The sequence below is a fragment of the Rhineura floridana genome, chromosome 6 (assembly GCF_030035675.1).
Source record: "Rhineura floridana isolate rRhiFlo1 chromosome 6, rRhiFlo1.hap2, whole genome shotgun sequence".
NCBI classification, from domain to species: Eukaryota; Metazoa; Chordata; class Lepidosauria; order Squamata; family Rhineuridae; genus Rhineura; species Rhineura floridana.
In genome coordinates, this window is record NC_084485.1 from 4,600,831 (window position 1) to 4,617,174 (window position 16,344).

The 16,344-nt window shown below is 46.9% G+C and overlaps 1 protein-coding gene across 2 annotated transcripts in view; it reads right to left on the reverse strand.

Annotated features, from left to right (window-relative positions):
- The window catches only part of HCK (HCK proto-oncogene, Src family tyrosine kinase), a 51,744-nt gene that overhangs the window by 13,222 nt on the left and 22,178 nt on the right, over positions 1-16,344 (reverse strand). The window contains exons 5-9 of one of the 2 annotated variants that reach the window (XM_061630808.1): positions 14,918-15,016; positions 12,774-12,877; positions 4,840-4,992; positions 3,580-3,732; positions 265-447 (exon numbers count right to left, since the gene is read on the reverse strand). In XM_061630808.1, coding sequence (XP_061486792.1) covers positions 265-447; positions 3,580-3,732; positions 4,840-4,992; positions 12,774-12,877; positions 14,918-15,016 — 692 coding nt within the window. The remainder of the gene's footprint in view (positions 1-264; positions 448-3,579; positions 3,733-4,839; positions 4,993-12,773; positions 12,878-14,917; positions 15,017-16,344) is intronic. The other variant, XM_061630809.1, reaches the window with a different exon arrangement.

The following is a 16,344-nucleotide window of genomic DNA, read 5'->3' on the forward strand; positions in this document are numbered from 1 at the left end:
CCTCACAGGAAACACAGGAAGCTGCCTTACATTGAGTCACGCCTGTGGCCCATCTAGCTCAGCAATGTCTACCCTGATTGGCAGCAAGAAGTCTTGAACACGGGACCTTCTGCATGCAAAGCAGAAGCTCTGCTACTGAGCTACGGTCCCAACCTGGTGCCCTCCAGATGTTTTGGGCTACAATGCCCATCAGCGCCAGCCAGCTGGCAGACACCAGGTTGGAGAAGTCTGCTGTAGATCATTCAGCTCACTTCTGGTGCTCACCTTTCTCCATATATTCGGTGATGATGTAAATGGGCTCCTCCCTGGTGACCACGGCATTCAGCTTGACCAGCTTGTCATGTTGCAGGGTCTTCATGATGTTAGCCTCTTCTAGGAAAGCTTCCACAGACATGCTTCCTGGCTTCATGGTTTTCACTGCCACTTTTGTGTGCATGTTGTAGGTGGCTGGAGGGGAGAGAGTGGGGATGCTTCAGAGCCACGGAATCACATCTTATTCCCTGCCCTACCACCAAGACTGTTATGCATTCCACGATTTCCATAAAACGTCACAAAAAAGCAAAATATAATATGGGCTGCAAAATTCTGCATCCTATTAATCTTAGCTTTAATTAACAATAGCTTCTAGTCTTTATGACTAAAATGACAAACTCAAAAGGCTATAGGCACTGTTTGGTGAAATCCAGGGTCAAAAAGCCATCCGGCGGAGCTTTTTAAAGTTGTCAGAGGGCTATTACATTCTGGCCCTAGGGACACGGTAGAACTATCCGAAGCACGCTGTAATGAATTTGCTAGGCACTTCCAGGATAAAATCTCTTGCATCCGTCAAGACTTGGACTCCAGTGTTATAGCAGTTGAATCAAATGAGGTATCCGGAGCACAGCCTGGTCATGATTTTTTGGATGAGTTTCAATTGGTGCAGCTTGAGGACGTTGACAAGGTGCTTGGACAGGTGCGTGCAACCTCTTCTGTTCTGGATCCTTGCCCCTCTTGGCTAATAAAAGCTAGCAGGGATGGAACAGCCGGCTGGGCCAGGGAAGTGATTAATGCCTCACTGTGTGAGGGAGAGGTCCCTGGCTGCCTAAAGGCGGTGGTAGTGAGACCACTTTTGAAGAAATCTTCCCTGGACCCAGAAAATCTTAATAATTACAGGCCGGTAGCAAATGTCCCATTCCTGGGCAAGGTCCTAGAAAGAGTGGTTGCAGACCAGCTCCAGACACTCTTGGATGAGACCGATTATCTGGATCCATTTCAATCGGGTTTCAGCCCCGGTTTTGGCACGGAGACGGCCTTGGTCGCCCTGTATTATGACCTTTGTTGGGAGAAAGACAGGGGGAGTGTAACTCTGTTGATTCTCCTTGATCTCTCAGCGGCTTTTGATACCATCGACCATGGTATTCTTCTGGGGAGACTTGCGGATTTGGGAGTTGGAGGTACTGCTTGGCAGTGGTTCTGCTCCTACTTGGCGGGTCGTCTCCAGAAGGTAGTGCTTGGGGAGCATTGTTCGGCACCCTGGGCTCTCCAATATGGAGTTCCGCAGGGGTCAGTTCTGTCCCCCATGCTCTTTAACATCTACATGAAGCCGCTGGGTGCTGTCATCAGGAGTTTTGGAGTGCGTTGTCACCAGTATGCTGATGACACGCAGCTCTACTTCTCCTTTTCATCCTCATCAGGTGAGGCTGTCAAGGTGCTGAACCGATGCCTGGCTGCGATAATGGACTGGATGAGAGCGAATAAATTGAAGCTCAATCCAGACAAGACTGAGATGCTGTTAGTAGGCGGTTCCCCTGACCAGAAGGTGGATGTGCAACCTGTCCTGGATGGGGTTGCACTCCCTCTGAAGGAGCAGGTTCGTAGTTTGGGAGTTCTTTTAGAACCATCCCTGTCACTGGAGGCTCAGGTAGCCTCGGTGGCACGGAGTGCTTTCTACCAGCTTCGGCTGGTGGCCCAACTACGCCACTATCTGGACAGGGGAAACCTTGCTTCAGTTGTCCATGCCCTGGTAACCTCTAAATTAGACTACTGCAATGCACTCTATGTGGGGCTGCCCTTGAAGACGGTTCGGAAACTGCAGCTCATGCAAAATGCGGCGGCCAGACTGATAACCGGGACTAGGCGGTCCGAACATATAACACCGATTCTGGCCCGCTTGCACTGGTTGCCTATATGTTTCCGGGCCCGATTCAAAGTGCTGGTTTTAACCTATAAAGCCTTGTACGGCATGGGGCCACAATATGTGATGGAACGCCTCTCCCGATATGAACCTACCCGTACACTGCGCTCAACATCGAAGGCCCTCCTCCGGGTGCCTACTCAGAGAGAAGCCCGGAAGGTGACAACAAGAAAAAGAGCCTTCTCAGTGGTGGCCCCCAAACTATGGAATATTCTTCCTGATGAGGTACGCCTGGCGCCAACATTATTATCTTTTCGGCGCCAGGTAAAAACCTTCCTCTTCTCCCAGGCATTTTCAGCATTTTAGTAGTATTTAATATGCATTTTAGTATCTGTTTAATTATGTTTTAATTTTTGATATCTTTAACTTATTTTAAATTGCTTAATATGTGGTTTTAATTGTATGTTAGATGTTTTTACCTGTTGTGAGCCGCCCAGAGAGCTTCGGCTATGGGGCGGTATAACAATTTAATTAATTAATAATAATAATAAAACTAGCACATCAAGTAAAACGGTTCTAAACTCTCTTGCTAGGTTTCTTCATGCAAGGTGTTCTTTTTACATGGTGGGGGAAGAGTCTTTAAAAAATGCATTCCACCACGCTGCTCCACCAGGTGGCTTTTGCTCAGTCCAAAGCATGAATGCCCCTACGAGAGAACCGTGCAAAGTCTCAGCCCACTCCCAAGAAAATTGTGCCATTGAATCCAACTGAAAAACCACCAGGCTCTCCACCTGTACAGTGAAGGAAGCTCAGCCACCCAAATATACCACACCTGCAGAGCTCACGCTTGCACAATCCAGATCACAGCATACCCCCAACACATAGGAGATGTAAGCAGGCAGGATGCTTACAGCTCAAAACCACCACTGCACCAAGTCAAGACACAACATAGTCAGCAAGTAGATTAATCAGTGGGCCACCCTGGGGGAAGGGCCGAGGGTCAGTGTCCCCCCACTCCTACCCCAACACATGTAGACTGCTGTGCTGACATGTCGCATGTTCACAGCTGCCACTTAGTGACCCTTTCCTCATCAGCAAATGCGCGGCCTCAGCTCTCCCTCAAACGGCTGAATCTGGCCCAGAGGCCACCAGTCGCTGCTCCATTAGGAAGAGAAGAAGGGAGACTAGGGTGGAAATCCATGCACAAAGGGCAGGGGTGGGAACAGGATCAGGCCAACGGGCCAGATCCTGAGTTCCCCCCTCCTCAGCAGACCAGTTTTATTCAACACACCATGAACATATGGAATTTGCTACAATGGATATTAGCCCTGATAACCAATGGAGCCTCCACGTTTGGAAGTAGTATACCTCTGAGTTCCAGTTTTCATTCCAAAAGAGATGGCAGTTGCATTCATGCAGGCTGGACCAGAGACCCCCTTGGTTCCACTGTATTCTGATGTTCTTACCCATCCAGACTTCTCCAAATTGCCCAGCTCCCAGCTTCTTCTCCAGCTTCAGAGACTCACGGGGGATTTCCCACGCATCTTTCTCCCAGGGTTTCTGAGGTTTTGGCGCGATGCATGGGTACGTCAGCTTTTGGCACAACCCTTCGCTTTGCCCTGAAAGAGAGCCAGAAAGAGGATGACCCCCCCCCCAAAAAAACCAGGCTTTTCCATCATGCAGGATTCCAGGACAAGGCTGCCTGGTCTTTACATCCCATGCTCCAAACAGGCCACAAATTTTGTGGACCGCAGAGAACAGCAGCCCTGGAGTCATCATGGAGAGACCTCTAAATGAACAGATTGCAAATACAGAGCTGGTTAGGACAAGAACACAAGAAGCTAACGTATGTTGTCCATCTAGCTCAGTATTGTTCACACTGACTGGCAACAGCTCTTGGTGGTTTCAGGCAGGGGACACTCCCAGCCCTAACTAGAGATGGGGGTGGGGTATCAAAATGACACAGTCTCCCCCACTTGAGTACTGCGTCCAGTTCTGGACAACGCACTATGGGAAGGATGCAGACAAACTGGAACAGGTTCAGAGGAGGGCAACAAGGATGATCAGGGGACTGGAAATAAAGCCCTATAAGGAGAGACTGAAAGAACTGGGCATGTTTAGCCTTGAGAAGACTGAGGGAGAGATGTGATAGCACTCTTCAAGTACATGAAAGGTGGTCACGCAAGAGGAGGGCCAAGATCTCTTCTTGATCGTCCCAGAGTGCAGGACACAGAATAATGGGCTCAAGTTACAGGAAGCCAGGTTTTGGCTGAACATCAGGAAAAATTTTCTAACTCTTAATGGTATGACAATGTGACCAATGACCTAAGGAGGTGGTGGGCTCTCCAACACTGGAGGCAGCTGGACAGTCACCTGTCTGGTATGCTTCAAGTTGGGCTCCTGCTGGGAGAAAGGGTGGGATACAAATTAAATAAATAAACAAATAAATAATAAATAAGTTGGATCCTGCATTGAGCAGGGGGTTGGACTCGATGGCCTTAGAGGCCCCTTCCAACTCTATGATTCTATGATTTTCCCAATTGCGTGGTGGCCTTTTGGAAGAAGGGGTCAGATTCCAGTGGTGCAGAATGCAGAACACCCCAAAAGAGACATATTAGATCTCATTCCTTGCTTTCCTCTGCTCTGCAAGTTTAGATTTTAACCCTGGTGCGAGGAAATGAAGGGCTCCCCCAACACAGGCCAAGGAGCAACCAACACTGGCTTACCCTTATAATGGCTGACCAGTTCCTGCAGGGTGTTGAAGGTGTTCCGAAGGGAGATGTAGAAGCCGCCATTGTCCATTGTCCGGATCTTGTAATGTTTCACCGTGTCCAATTTGTTCTCATTATTAAAATCTCTCACAGACAAGGAGTAGCACCCTGCGCCAAGAGAGAGGAAGAGGGCAACCATTTCACCAGCTCCTCCAAACATGCTGCTGGGATTTTGGATTCAGCATCCAGTCCCATTATACATGGGAGGAGGGGTGTTTCTAAGGAGCCAGCTTCAGTGAGAAACAAAGCAACTGAAAGTAGCTGCCATACAGACATTGCCTCAGGTTAGGCACAACGGCCTGGTTTGCATGTAACACTATACCATGGTTTGTTTAAGCCAGCCTTCCCCAATCTGGTGCCCTCCAGATGTTTTGGACTACAACTCCCATCAGCCTCAGCCAGCACAGCTGATGGAAGTTGTTGCTCAAACCATCACGAAGTACTGGGGAAGGCTGATTTAAGCAGTGGTTTGTTTAGCAAACCACATGTTAACCATGAGTTTGTCCCACAGATGATCAAACAAGCCATGGTTTGTTTTCCAGTTGCTCTTGCCTCATGCCTTTTTAGCTTGGCAAGTGTCTCGAGTGGGCTGGCTAAGCAAACCATGGTTCCCACCTAATACCAAGCCATAGTTTAGACAAACTAAAGTTAGTAAGCCAGCAACCCATAATTTCCGATGGTAGTTTGTTGGCCAGAAACAAGTCATAGTTCAGCTGCTGGGCAGGGTTTAGACAATCAAACAAGTTATGGATTAATAAACAACAGTTTAATACATTATGGTTCAGTGTGTTACATGCAAACCAGGTAAGAGTCTACTTTTCACATGTTCAAATTACACATTCTGTTACGCACAATTGTATGTATCTTTTTTCACCAAGTTTTGTTTTTAAAATGAAAAGCAGCCTTGGGAGGCTACAGTCTTGCATTCTTCCTCCAAGTCTGGCCGGGGGGGAGCAGTCAGAAACAGAAGCGCGATTAACCCCTTCTCCTCAAGGTTGTGTGTGCGTGTATGTGTGCAACAGCAGCCCCCCAAAAAGATGCTTTTCCTCCCCATGGAAGAAAAGCTATAGGGACCTGGCAGTATAAATCAGGGAGATATTCTTGCCTGCAGGTAAACACGTTAATTTTCTTTGTCCCACTCCGGTCCCAAGTCATCATTTGATTTTCAGAAAAGTGCCTCAAACATAGGACTATCACACAAGTAACGAAAGCTTGGATGACTAATCATAAGAGTTTTAATTAGAGCTGCAACCTGGTTTTTTTAAAAATGTAATTGGCTAAACGTCAAATTGTAGTTGATCAATCTATCAGTTAAATTTGCACATGATTTCAGTGTCAGTCATTATTTTTATGCTTATTTCCCAGTGAAGAAAGTATATTTGTTAACAGTACCAGAAAAACTAAAATAATGGCCAAAGTTGAGAGAATACTAGTGGCCATCATGACGTCTTGTGGCAGTGAATTCCCTAAGGCTGAAATCCTAGGCACATTTATCTGGGTCTGGGAATAAACTCCACTGGACCCAGCAGAGTTTTACTGGTGCCATGCTCACCAGACGTAGCTCCTGAACCTTTTTCAAGGCCAGACCCAAGTCTTGGCACATTTGATGAACAAGGGCATCCCAGCATCCCCAGCCCCAAAATCTCAGGGCCAGCACGGCACAACAGAGGGAGTGGAACAGTCAGACCACCCTCTCCATCCTAACACTGGCACTCAAGATTTCAGAAAGTGTTATGTATTCCACATCACTGGAAGCACAGGTGTCCTCAGTGGCTAAGAATGCTCTTTTCCATCTACGTCTGTTATGACAGCTATGTCTATTCCTGAATGGTGATAGATAGGCCACTGTGGTGCAGGCTTTGGTAAACACTAAACTGGACTATTGCAATGTGCTCTACATGGGGCTATCCTTGAAGTTTGTTCAGAAATTGCAGCTAATGCAGAATGCTGTGGCCTGGCTTTTGTTTTGGTTGCAATAGCTCCACATCAAATTACACAGAAAGCTGCCAGTATATCACTGAGCTAAGTCCAAGGTACAAAACCCTAAATGACCTAGGACCAGGTACCTGAAGGTCTACCTTCAGGTCCCTTATATACCAGTCAGATCACAGCGATCGTCTGTAGAAGCCCTTCTGACTGTCCCACAGTTTCTATGTGAACTAAGGGAGTTCCCAAACTGCGGAGCTTCTCTCAAGTGGTTCACAGCATGTCTGTGGATTTGTGGCACATCCATCAGATTAAGTATTTGTATTGATTTTTAATTGCATTTTTATCATTCTTTTATTTCTTATGCATTGTATTTTATTGTATTAGTTTGAATTCCGTAGACTTCAAGCTGTAATACAATAAAATACATTATAAGAGATAAAAGAAGTAATAAAAATAAAATTAAAAATCATACAGCATCTAGCACGGTGCATTAGAATTTCTAAAACAGGCAGAAAAAGCCCACCAAAGTCCATGGGGGGGGAGTCTGGGAACCAATGAATGAAGGCTTTTAGCATAGTTGGCATCAGTAATTTGGAACAGTATTCCTAGTGAAATCAGACAGCCCCCAACGATTCTAATATTCTGTCACCTGCTGAAAACATTGCTTCGCCAAGGATTTTTAGAGAGTAAATTTGATTAAGAGTGTTGGTGATTTGTGCTAGATTTTATGATCTTAGAATTTTACGGCATTTTAAGAATTTTATTGTATACTGGTGGTTTATAAATCTTTGTATAAATAAATACAAAAGATATATTCATACCAAGCCAACACAGAGATGTAACCACATATTCAGCTGCTCTCTGCACATGCACAATAACTCCATTTCACCAGCACACATGCGTATACAGCCATCTCTGCTTCTCCTAACAACAAGGCCTACAATGAGCCAGCCTACCTCACCCACACCATCACTGCCTTGACTCACCCAGTTCTAGATACTGGGGTTGGAGGCAGAACAAATTTGCACTTTCCAAAACAATACATTAGAACTGAAACACAACTATCCCTCAAAATCCGCCCTTATCCAAAATTTATCATGCAGTTCTCCACCCAAAGAACGTTTACAAACATGCATGAAGGAAGGAAGTGGACTGCCTTCAAGTCGATCCCGACTTATGGCGACCCTACGAATAGGGTTTTCATGGTAAGCGGTATTCAGAGGGGGTATACCATTGCCTTCCTCTGAGGCTGAGAGGCAGTGACTGGGCCAAGGTCACCCAGTGAGCTTCATGGCTGTGTGGGGATTCGAACCCTGGTCTCCCAGGTTGTAGTCCTAGGATAGGACAGCAACAACCCTTACGCCCTGGATGGGCTGCCTTCAGGTCAGTCCCGACTTATGGCGACCCTACGAATAGGGTTTTCATGGTAAGCGGTATTCAGAGGGGGTTTAGCATTGCCTTCCTCTGAGGCTGAGAGGCCGTGACTGGCCCAAGGTCACCCAGTCAGCTTCATGGCTGTGTGGGGATTCGAACCCTGGTCTCCCAGGTCGTAGTCCTAGGATAGGACAGCAACAACCCTTACGCCCTGGATGGGCTGCCTTCAAGTCAGTCCCGACTTATGGCGACCCTACGAATAGGGTTTTCATGGTAAGCGGTATTCAGAGGGGGTTTAGCATTGCCTTCCTCTGAGGCTGAGAGGCCGTGACTGGCCCAAGGTCACCCAGTCAGCTTCATGGCTGTGTGGGGATTCGAACCCTGGTCTCCCAGGTCGTAGTCCTAGGATAGGACAGCAACAACCCTTACGCCCTGGATGGGCTGCCTTCAAGTCAGTCCCGACTTATGGCGACCCTACGAATAGGGTTTTCATGGTAAGCGGTATTCAGAGGGGGTTTACCATTGCCTCCCTCTGAGGCTGAGAGGCAGTGACTGGCCCAAGGTCACCCAGTCAGCTTCATGGCTGTGTGGAGATTCAAACCCTGGCCTCCCAGGTCGTAGTCCAGCACCTTAACCACTGTACCACCCTGGCTCTCACAAACATGCATATATTGGGGAAAGTGTTCATTAAAATGAATACATTCGAGAAAACAACATCCAGAAATGCATTACATTACGAGAAAATGCTTGCAAAAATCTGCACATAAGTCATAACTGTTTATTAGGAGAAATTCTCACTAAAATGCTGTTAAGAATTTTCATGAGGATTTTTTTATATAAAAAAACTGCAAACTGCTGCAGAAAGGTAGAGAAGTGAATGCCCCTTCTATGATGAGCTTCCGCCGGGCCTTGAAGACCTGGCTCGTCAGGCAGGCTTTTGGGATGGATTAGGTTTTTACTTTTACGGTTTTAAATTTTAACGTTTTAATGTATTGTCTTAATCTTGTACGTCGCCCAGAGTGGCTGGACAACCAGCCAGATGGGCGACTAATAAATTTAATAAATAAATAAATAAAATTTAAGACTGTACAAAACAGTCTCAATGCGTGGATGAGACGATGGTGTCGGGTGGAAGGGTTCGGATTTGTTAGGCACTGGGGAACATTTTGGGACAAGCCGGGCCTGTACAAAAGGGACGGGCTCCACTTGAACCAGAATGGAACCAGACTGCTGGCACTTAAAATTAAAAAGGTAGCAGAGCAGCTTTTAAACTGACTGAGGGGGGAAACCCGACAGGAGCTGAGAAAGGTCCGGTTCGGAATAAACCTCCCCCCTGGGATAAAAACCAAAGAAATGATGAAATTTTAAAAGGGGTAGGCCTAGAAGTAGGCATTGTGAGAGCAGGGGCACAGGATATAAATTCAGAAGAGCAAAATTACCACAGGCCAAACCACAAGTGCCAAAGATACTTGAAGAGAGACACTGCTTACAAGTGTCTGTACGCTAATGCTAGGAGCCTCCGAACCAAGATGGGAGAACTGGAGTGCTTGGTCTTAGAGAAGAGCATTGATATAGTGAGCATAACCGAGACCTGGTGGAATGGAGAAAACCAGTGGGATACGGTTATCCCTGGATATAAACTGTATCGGAAGGACAGGGAAGGACGTATTGGTGGCGGAGTCGCTCTATACGTGAAAGAAGGCACTGAATCCAGCAAGCTCGAAACCCCAAAAGAGGCAGACTCCTCCACAGAATCGTTGTGGGTGGTGATACCGTGCCCCAGGAGGGACTTAATACTGGGAACGATCTATCGTCCCCCTGATCAAAATGCTCACGGAGAGCTTGAGATGAGATATGAAATTGAGGAAGCATCCAAACTAGGAAATGTGGTAGTAATGGGTGACTTCAACTACCCGGACATAAACTGGCTGCATATGTGTTCCAGTCATGACAAAGAAGCAAAGTTTCTAGATATTCTAAATGACTATTCCCTAGATCAGTTGGTCATGGAACCGACCAGAGGGACGGCAACCCTGGACTTAATCCTCAGTGGGGACCGGGACCTGGTGCGAGATGTAAGTGTTGTTGAACCGATTGGGAGCAGTGACCACAGTGCTATTAAATTAAACATACATGTAACTGGCCAATTGCCAAGAAAATCCAACACGGTCACATTTGACTTCAAAAGAGGAAACTTCACAAAAATGAGGGGATTGGTAAAAAGAAAGCTGAAAAACAAAGTCCAGAGGGTCACATCACTCGAAAATGCTTGGAAGTTGTTTAAAAACACTATATTAGAAGCTCAACTCTAGTGCATACCGCAGATCAGAAAAGGTACCGCCAGGGCCAAGAAGATGCCAGCATGGTTAACGAGCAAAGTCAAGGAAGCTCTTAGAGGCAAAAAGTCTTCCTTCAGAAAATGGAAGTCTTGTCCGAATGAAGAAAATAAAAAAGAACACAAACTTTGGCAAAAGAAATGCAAGAAGACAATAAGGGATGCTAAAAAAGAATTTGAGGAGCACATTGCTAAGAACATAAAAACCAACAACAAAAAATTCTATAAATACATTCAAAGCAGGAGACCATCTAGGGAGACAATTGGACCCTTGGATGATAAGGGAGTCAAAGGTGTACTAAAGAACGATAAGGAGATTGCAGAGAAGCTAAATGAATTCTTTGCATCTGTCTTCACAGTGGAAGATATAGGGCAGATCCCTGAACCTGAACTAACATTTGCAGGAGGGGATTCTGAGGAACTGAGACAAATAGTGGTAACGAGAGAGGAAGTTCTAAGCTTAATGGACAATATAAAAACTGACAAATCACCGGGCCCGGATGGCATCCACCTGAGAGTTCTCAAAGAACTCAAAGGTGAAATTGCTGATCTGCTAACTAAAATATGTAACTTGTCCCTTGGGTCCTCCTCCGTGCCTGAGGACTGGAAAGTGGCAAATGTAACGCCAATCTTCAAAAAGGGATCCAGAGGGGATCCCGGAAATTACAGGCCAGTTAGCTTAACTTCTGTCCCTGGAAAACTGGTAGAAAGTATAATTAAAGCTAGATTAACTAAGCACATAGAAGAACAAGCCTTGCTGAAGCAGAGCCAGCATGGCTTCTGCAAGGGAAAGTCCTGTCTCAGTAACCTATTAGAATTCTTTGAGAGTGTCAACAAGCATATAGATAGAGGTGATCCAGTGGACATAGTGTACTTAAGACTTTCAAAAAGCGTTTGACAAGGTACCTCACCAAAGACTTCTGAGGAAGCTTAGCAGTCATGGAATAAGAGGAGAGGTCCTCTTGTGGATAAGGAATTGGTTAAGAAGCAGAAAGCAGAGAGTAGGAATAAACGGACAGTTCTCCCAATGGAGGGCTGTAGAAAGTGGAGTCCCTCAAGGATTGGTATTGGGACCTGTACTTTTCAACTTGTTCATTAATGACCTAGAATTAGGAGTGAGCAGTCAAGCGGCCAAGTTTGCTGACGATACTAAATTGTTCAGGGTTGTTAAAACAAAAAGGGATTGCGAAGAGCTCCAAAAAGACCTCTCCAAACTGAGTGAATGGGCGGAAAAATGGCAAATGCAATTCAATATAAACAAGTGTAAAATTATGCATATTGGAGCAAAAAATCTTAATTTCACATATACGCTCATGGGGTCTGAACTGGCGGTGACCGACCAGGAGAGAGACCTCGGGGTTGTAGTGGACAGCACAATGAAAATGTCAACCCAGTGTGCGGCAGCTGTGAAAAAGGCAAATTCCATGCTAGCGATAATTAGGAAAGGTATTGAAAATAAAGCAGCCGATATCATAATGCCATTGTATAAATCTATGGTGCGGCCGCATTTGGAATACTGTGTACAGTTCTGGTCGCCTCATCTCAAAAAGGATATTATAGAGTTGGAAAAGGTTCAGAAGAGGGCAACCAGAAGGATCAAGGGGATGGAGCGACTCCCTTACGAGGAAAGGTTGCAGCATTTGGGGCTTTTTCGTTTAGAGAAAAGGCAGGTCAGAGGAGACATGATATGCATGACATGCATGATATGCATGGCATTGAGAAAGTGGATAGAGAAAAGTTCTTCTCCCTTTCTCATAATACTAGAACTCGTGGACATTCAAAGAAGCTGAATGTTGGAAGATTCAGGACAGACAAAAGGAAGTACTTCTTTACTCAGCGCATAGTTAAACTATGGAATTTGCTCCCACAAGATGCAGTAATGGCCACCAGCTTGGACGGCTTTAAAAGAAGATTAGACAAATTCATGGAGGACAGGGCTATCAATGGCTACTAGCCGTGATGGCTGTGCTGTGCCACCCTAGTCAGAGGCAGCATGCTTCTGAAAACCAGTTCCCGGAAGCCTCAGGAGGGGAGAGTGTTCTTGCACTCGGGTCCTGCTTGCGGGGTTCCCCCAGGCACCTGGTTGGCCACTGTGAGAACAGGATGCTGGACTAGATGGGCCACTGGCCTGATCCAGCAGGCTCTTCTTATGTTCTTATGTTCTTAAGGAGCTGAAAGAGCTGACAGGTCCTCCCACCCCTGGTGCACACTCCTCTGCACTTACCCCACCACTACTTTAGGGGGCTGTTACCTTTGGTTGTCTCACTGTCTCGGATCATGAAGGAGCCTATAATGTTGCCAGGAGCCAGGAGCTGCCGCTCTCCATCCTTCCGGCTGACACCTCGGAAAAACCATCTAGGAGGGTAACATTCACAGAATGGCTGGGTGAGCAAACTTTCTTGCTGCCCCTCCCCAAGTCCGCATCTCCCAGAGCTGGCTAGGAAAGGAGGCACCTGAGCATGAAACGCAGAAATAGTCTTGCAGCTCCCAGACCAAGAAGGGCTTGCATTCAGTAAGGGTCTGCATTGTCAGGGTCTTCCGATGAGAAGACTTTGGTAGAGAGAGCAAATGTTTCTTTGGTGGGCACTGAGGAGTAAACGTTGCTGGCTGAAACTGAAATTGGCATTGAAGAGGGTGTTGGACTCAATGGCCTTATAGGCCCCTTCCATCTCTACCCTTCTATGATTCTATGAAATGAGCATTCATGGTCTACTTGGCTGTTCTTTTGCAAGATAAATACTTACATGTGTCACTGAGGAACCACCAGCGAAGCCATAGGAGGTTGCCTTCTACCACATCAGACCATCCGTCCATGCAGCTCAGGACACTTATAACAGGGGTTGGGAACCTCAAGCCCAGGGCCAAATGCAGCCCTCCAGACTTCTCTAATTGGCTCTCAGGACTCTCCTTAGGCCACACACCCTCTCCCCAGGCCACACCCCCTGCTGGCCTTACTTTGCACCCTGCTTGAGTGTTTTTGCCTGGCTAGGATGCGCCCTTGAACGCTGACAATGCCTTCTGCTTGCCTGAATGGAGGACAGAGAGGGAGGGTGAGTATGCAGAGAAACTAGCCTATTGTATAAAAGTACATTTTACTTTTGTTGCTCTGCCCGCTTCTGCCTCTGGCCTAGACCACCAATGGCATGTGCTTCCCCCAGAAGGAAATATGGCCCGTAGGCTGGTCTACAGAGATTGGCAGAAGCTCTCCAGGGATTTCAGACCAGGGGTCTCTCTCAGCCCTACCTGGAGATGCCGGGAATTGAACCTGAGACCTTTGGCATGCAAAGAAGAGGCTCTCACCACCAAGCTATGCCTCTTCTGTGGTTCACACAGGCCAGAGATAGGCAACGTGGTGCCCTCCATATGCTGTCAGTCTCCAGCTCCTATCAGTCCCAGCCAGCATGGTAAGGGGGTGATGCTGGGAGTCCACAACACCTGAAGGGCACCCCATTGCATATCCTGGACCAAGGAGAGAGGACAAAGACCTGAAAGGTGTAGAGGGGATCGCTCATTCAAATTCAGCAGAAGAAAATGGGTTCGTCTCCTCCAAAACATCAGCACTGTGACAGGAGGACTACAACCAAATTAAAGACAAAGAACCGAGGCTAGGGGGCATCTAAGAAGGCAATCCAAACCCCGGCCAGGCAGCAGCAAGATGTGATGGGACAACCAGGGCTGTGGAGTTAGAGTCGGAGTCGTGGAGTCGGAAGCAATTTTGAGCCGGAGTCGGTAGAAATGTACTGACTCCGGCTTCAAAATAAAATTAATATTTTAATATTAATATTTTAAAATAAGTCAATATACATTTGCCATTTATGAAGAAGTCGGAGTCAGACAGTAGAAAAATAGAGGAGTCAGAGGTTTGACGTACCAACTCCACAGCCCTGGGGGCAACACAGCCACCGACATCGGCAGCCCGGTTGCTCCTGCCAGCTGGGATGGTAGATGCCTATGCCAGCCTGGAATGGGCCCAATGCCATCAAGCCACCCTCCCCACACCAGGAATGCCCTGCTTTGGGGCTTTCCATAAGTACTTCTGCTTCTCTGGCGGGCATAATGGGGAACTTTGCACTGGCAGGACTGGGCCAAAGGGCACTTTAGTCCAATCCAGCCCACCCACCCCGCAGCCCAGTGAGAAGGTGGCTTTAATTGCCGGCTTAGAGGTGCGCTGTGCAGAGAAGATCCATTCCCCGTTGGGGGAAGGGCTCTAGCTCCTGGCAGAGACCATCTGCTCTGCATGCAGAAGGACCCAGGTTCAGCCCTGGCATCGCCAAGTAGGGCTGGGAGGAATCCTGGCCTGAAACCCTGGACAGCTGCTGCCAGTCAGTGCAGGCAATACTGAGCTAGGTGAACCAAAGGCAGCTTCCCACATTCACAGCTGCTGAGCAGACTCACTCCTCTGTCTCCAGGGAGTTCACTCTGGCGACGTAGTTGCTGGGGATATAGCCTTCTTTGCCTGTCGACAGGGCCTTTGCTCTCCACCACGCGTCAGACCTGCAAAGAGAAAGAGAGAAGGAAGGGGCAGAGTATATCAATCTCTCATCATTGACAGGCATCAATCATGCTGTCTGCGTGAAAAGTTCAAACACGGGTGCGGAGGGAGGTATTCACAGCAGAGGTTCTCCAGCAACGCAGTTCCCTCGCTCCTGAAGTTTGCCAAAAGCCCAAATGTATTTTTTTTATTTATTTGTAAGCCGCCCTGAGTTCCAGTTTTGGAAAAAGGGCGGGGTAAAAATAAAGACATGATACAAGACTGTCAGCTTGGGTAGGCAAAGGTTTATTTTAGCACTATATTTTCAAATGTCCGTTTCTATGTATCTTAAAGTGCATTTCGGTCCTGGGCCCAGTGTTCTTCAACATTTTTCTTAACGACTTGGATGAGGAGGTACACAGCATGCTTATCCAATTTGCAGATGATACAAAATTGGGGGGCATAGCTAATACCGTGGAAGACAGAAACAAAATTCAAAGGGACCTTGATAGGCTGGAGCATTGGGCTGAAAACAACAAAATGGAATTCAACAGGGATAAATGCAAAGTTCTACACTTAGGAAAAAGAAACCAAATGCACAGTTATAAGATGGGGGATACTTGGCTCAGCAGTACAACATGTGAGAAGGATCTTGGAATTGTCGTTGATCACAAGCTGAATATGAGTCAACAGTGTGATGTGGCTGCAAAAAAGGCAAATGCTATATTAGGCTGCATTAACAGAAGTATAGTTTCCAAATCACGTATAGTATTACTTCCCCTCTATTCAGCACTGGTTAGGCCTCATCTTGAATACTGCGTCCAGTTCTGGTCTCCACCCTTCAAGAAAGATGCAGACAAACTGGAACGGGTTCAGAGGAGGGCAACAAGGATGATCAGGGGACTGGAAACAAAGCCCTATGAGGAGAGACTGAAAGAACTGGGCATGTTTAGCCTGGAGAAGAGAAGACTGAGGAGAGATATGATAGCACTCGTCAAGTACATGAAAGGTTGTCAACACAGAGGAGGGCCGGGATCTCTTCTTGATCGTCCCAGAGTGCAGAACACGGAATAGTGGGCTCAAGTTGCAGGAAGGCAGATTTGGACTGGACATCAGGAAAAACTTCCTAACTGTTAGAGCAGTACGACAATGGAACCAATGACCTAGAGAGGTAGTGGCCTCTCCGAGAATGGAGGCCTTCAACAGGCAGCTGGACAGCCATCTGTCAGGAATGCTTTGATTTGGATTCCTGTATTGAGCAGGGGTTGGACTTGATGGCCTTATAGGCCCCTTCCAACTCTACTATTCTATGATTTTCTGCACAAATACTTTTCTGCACAATGTTATGGAT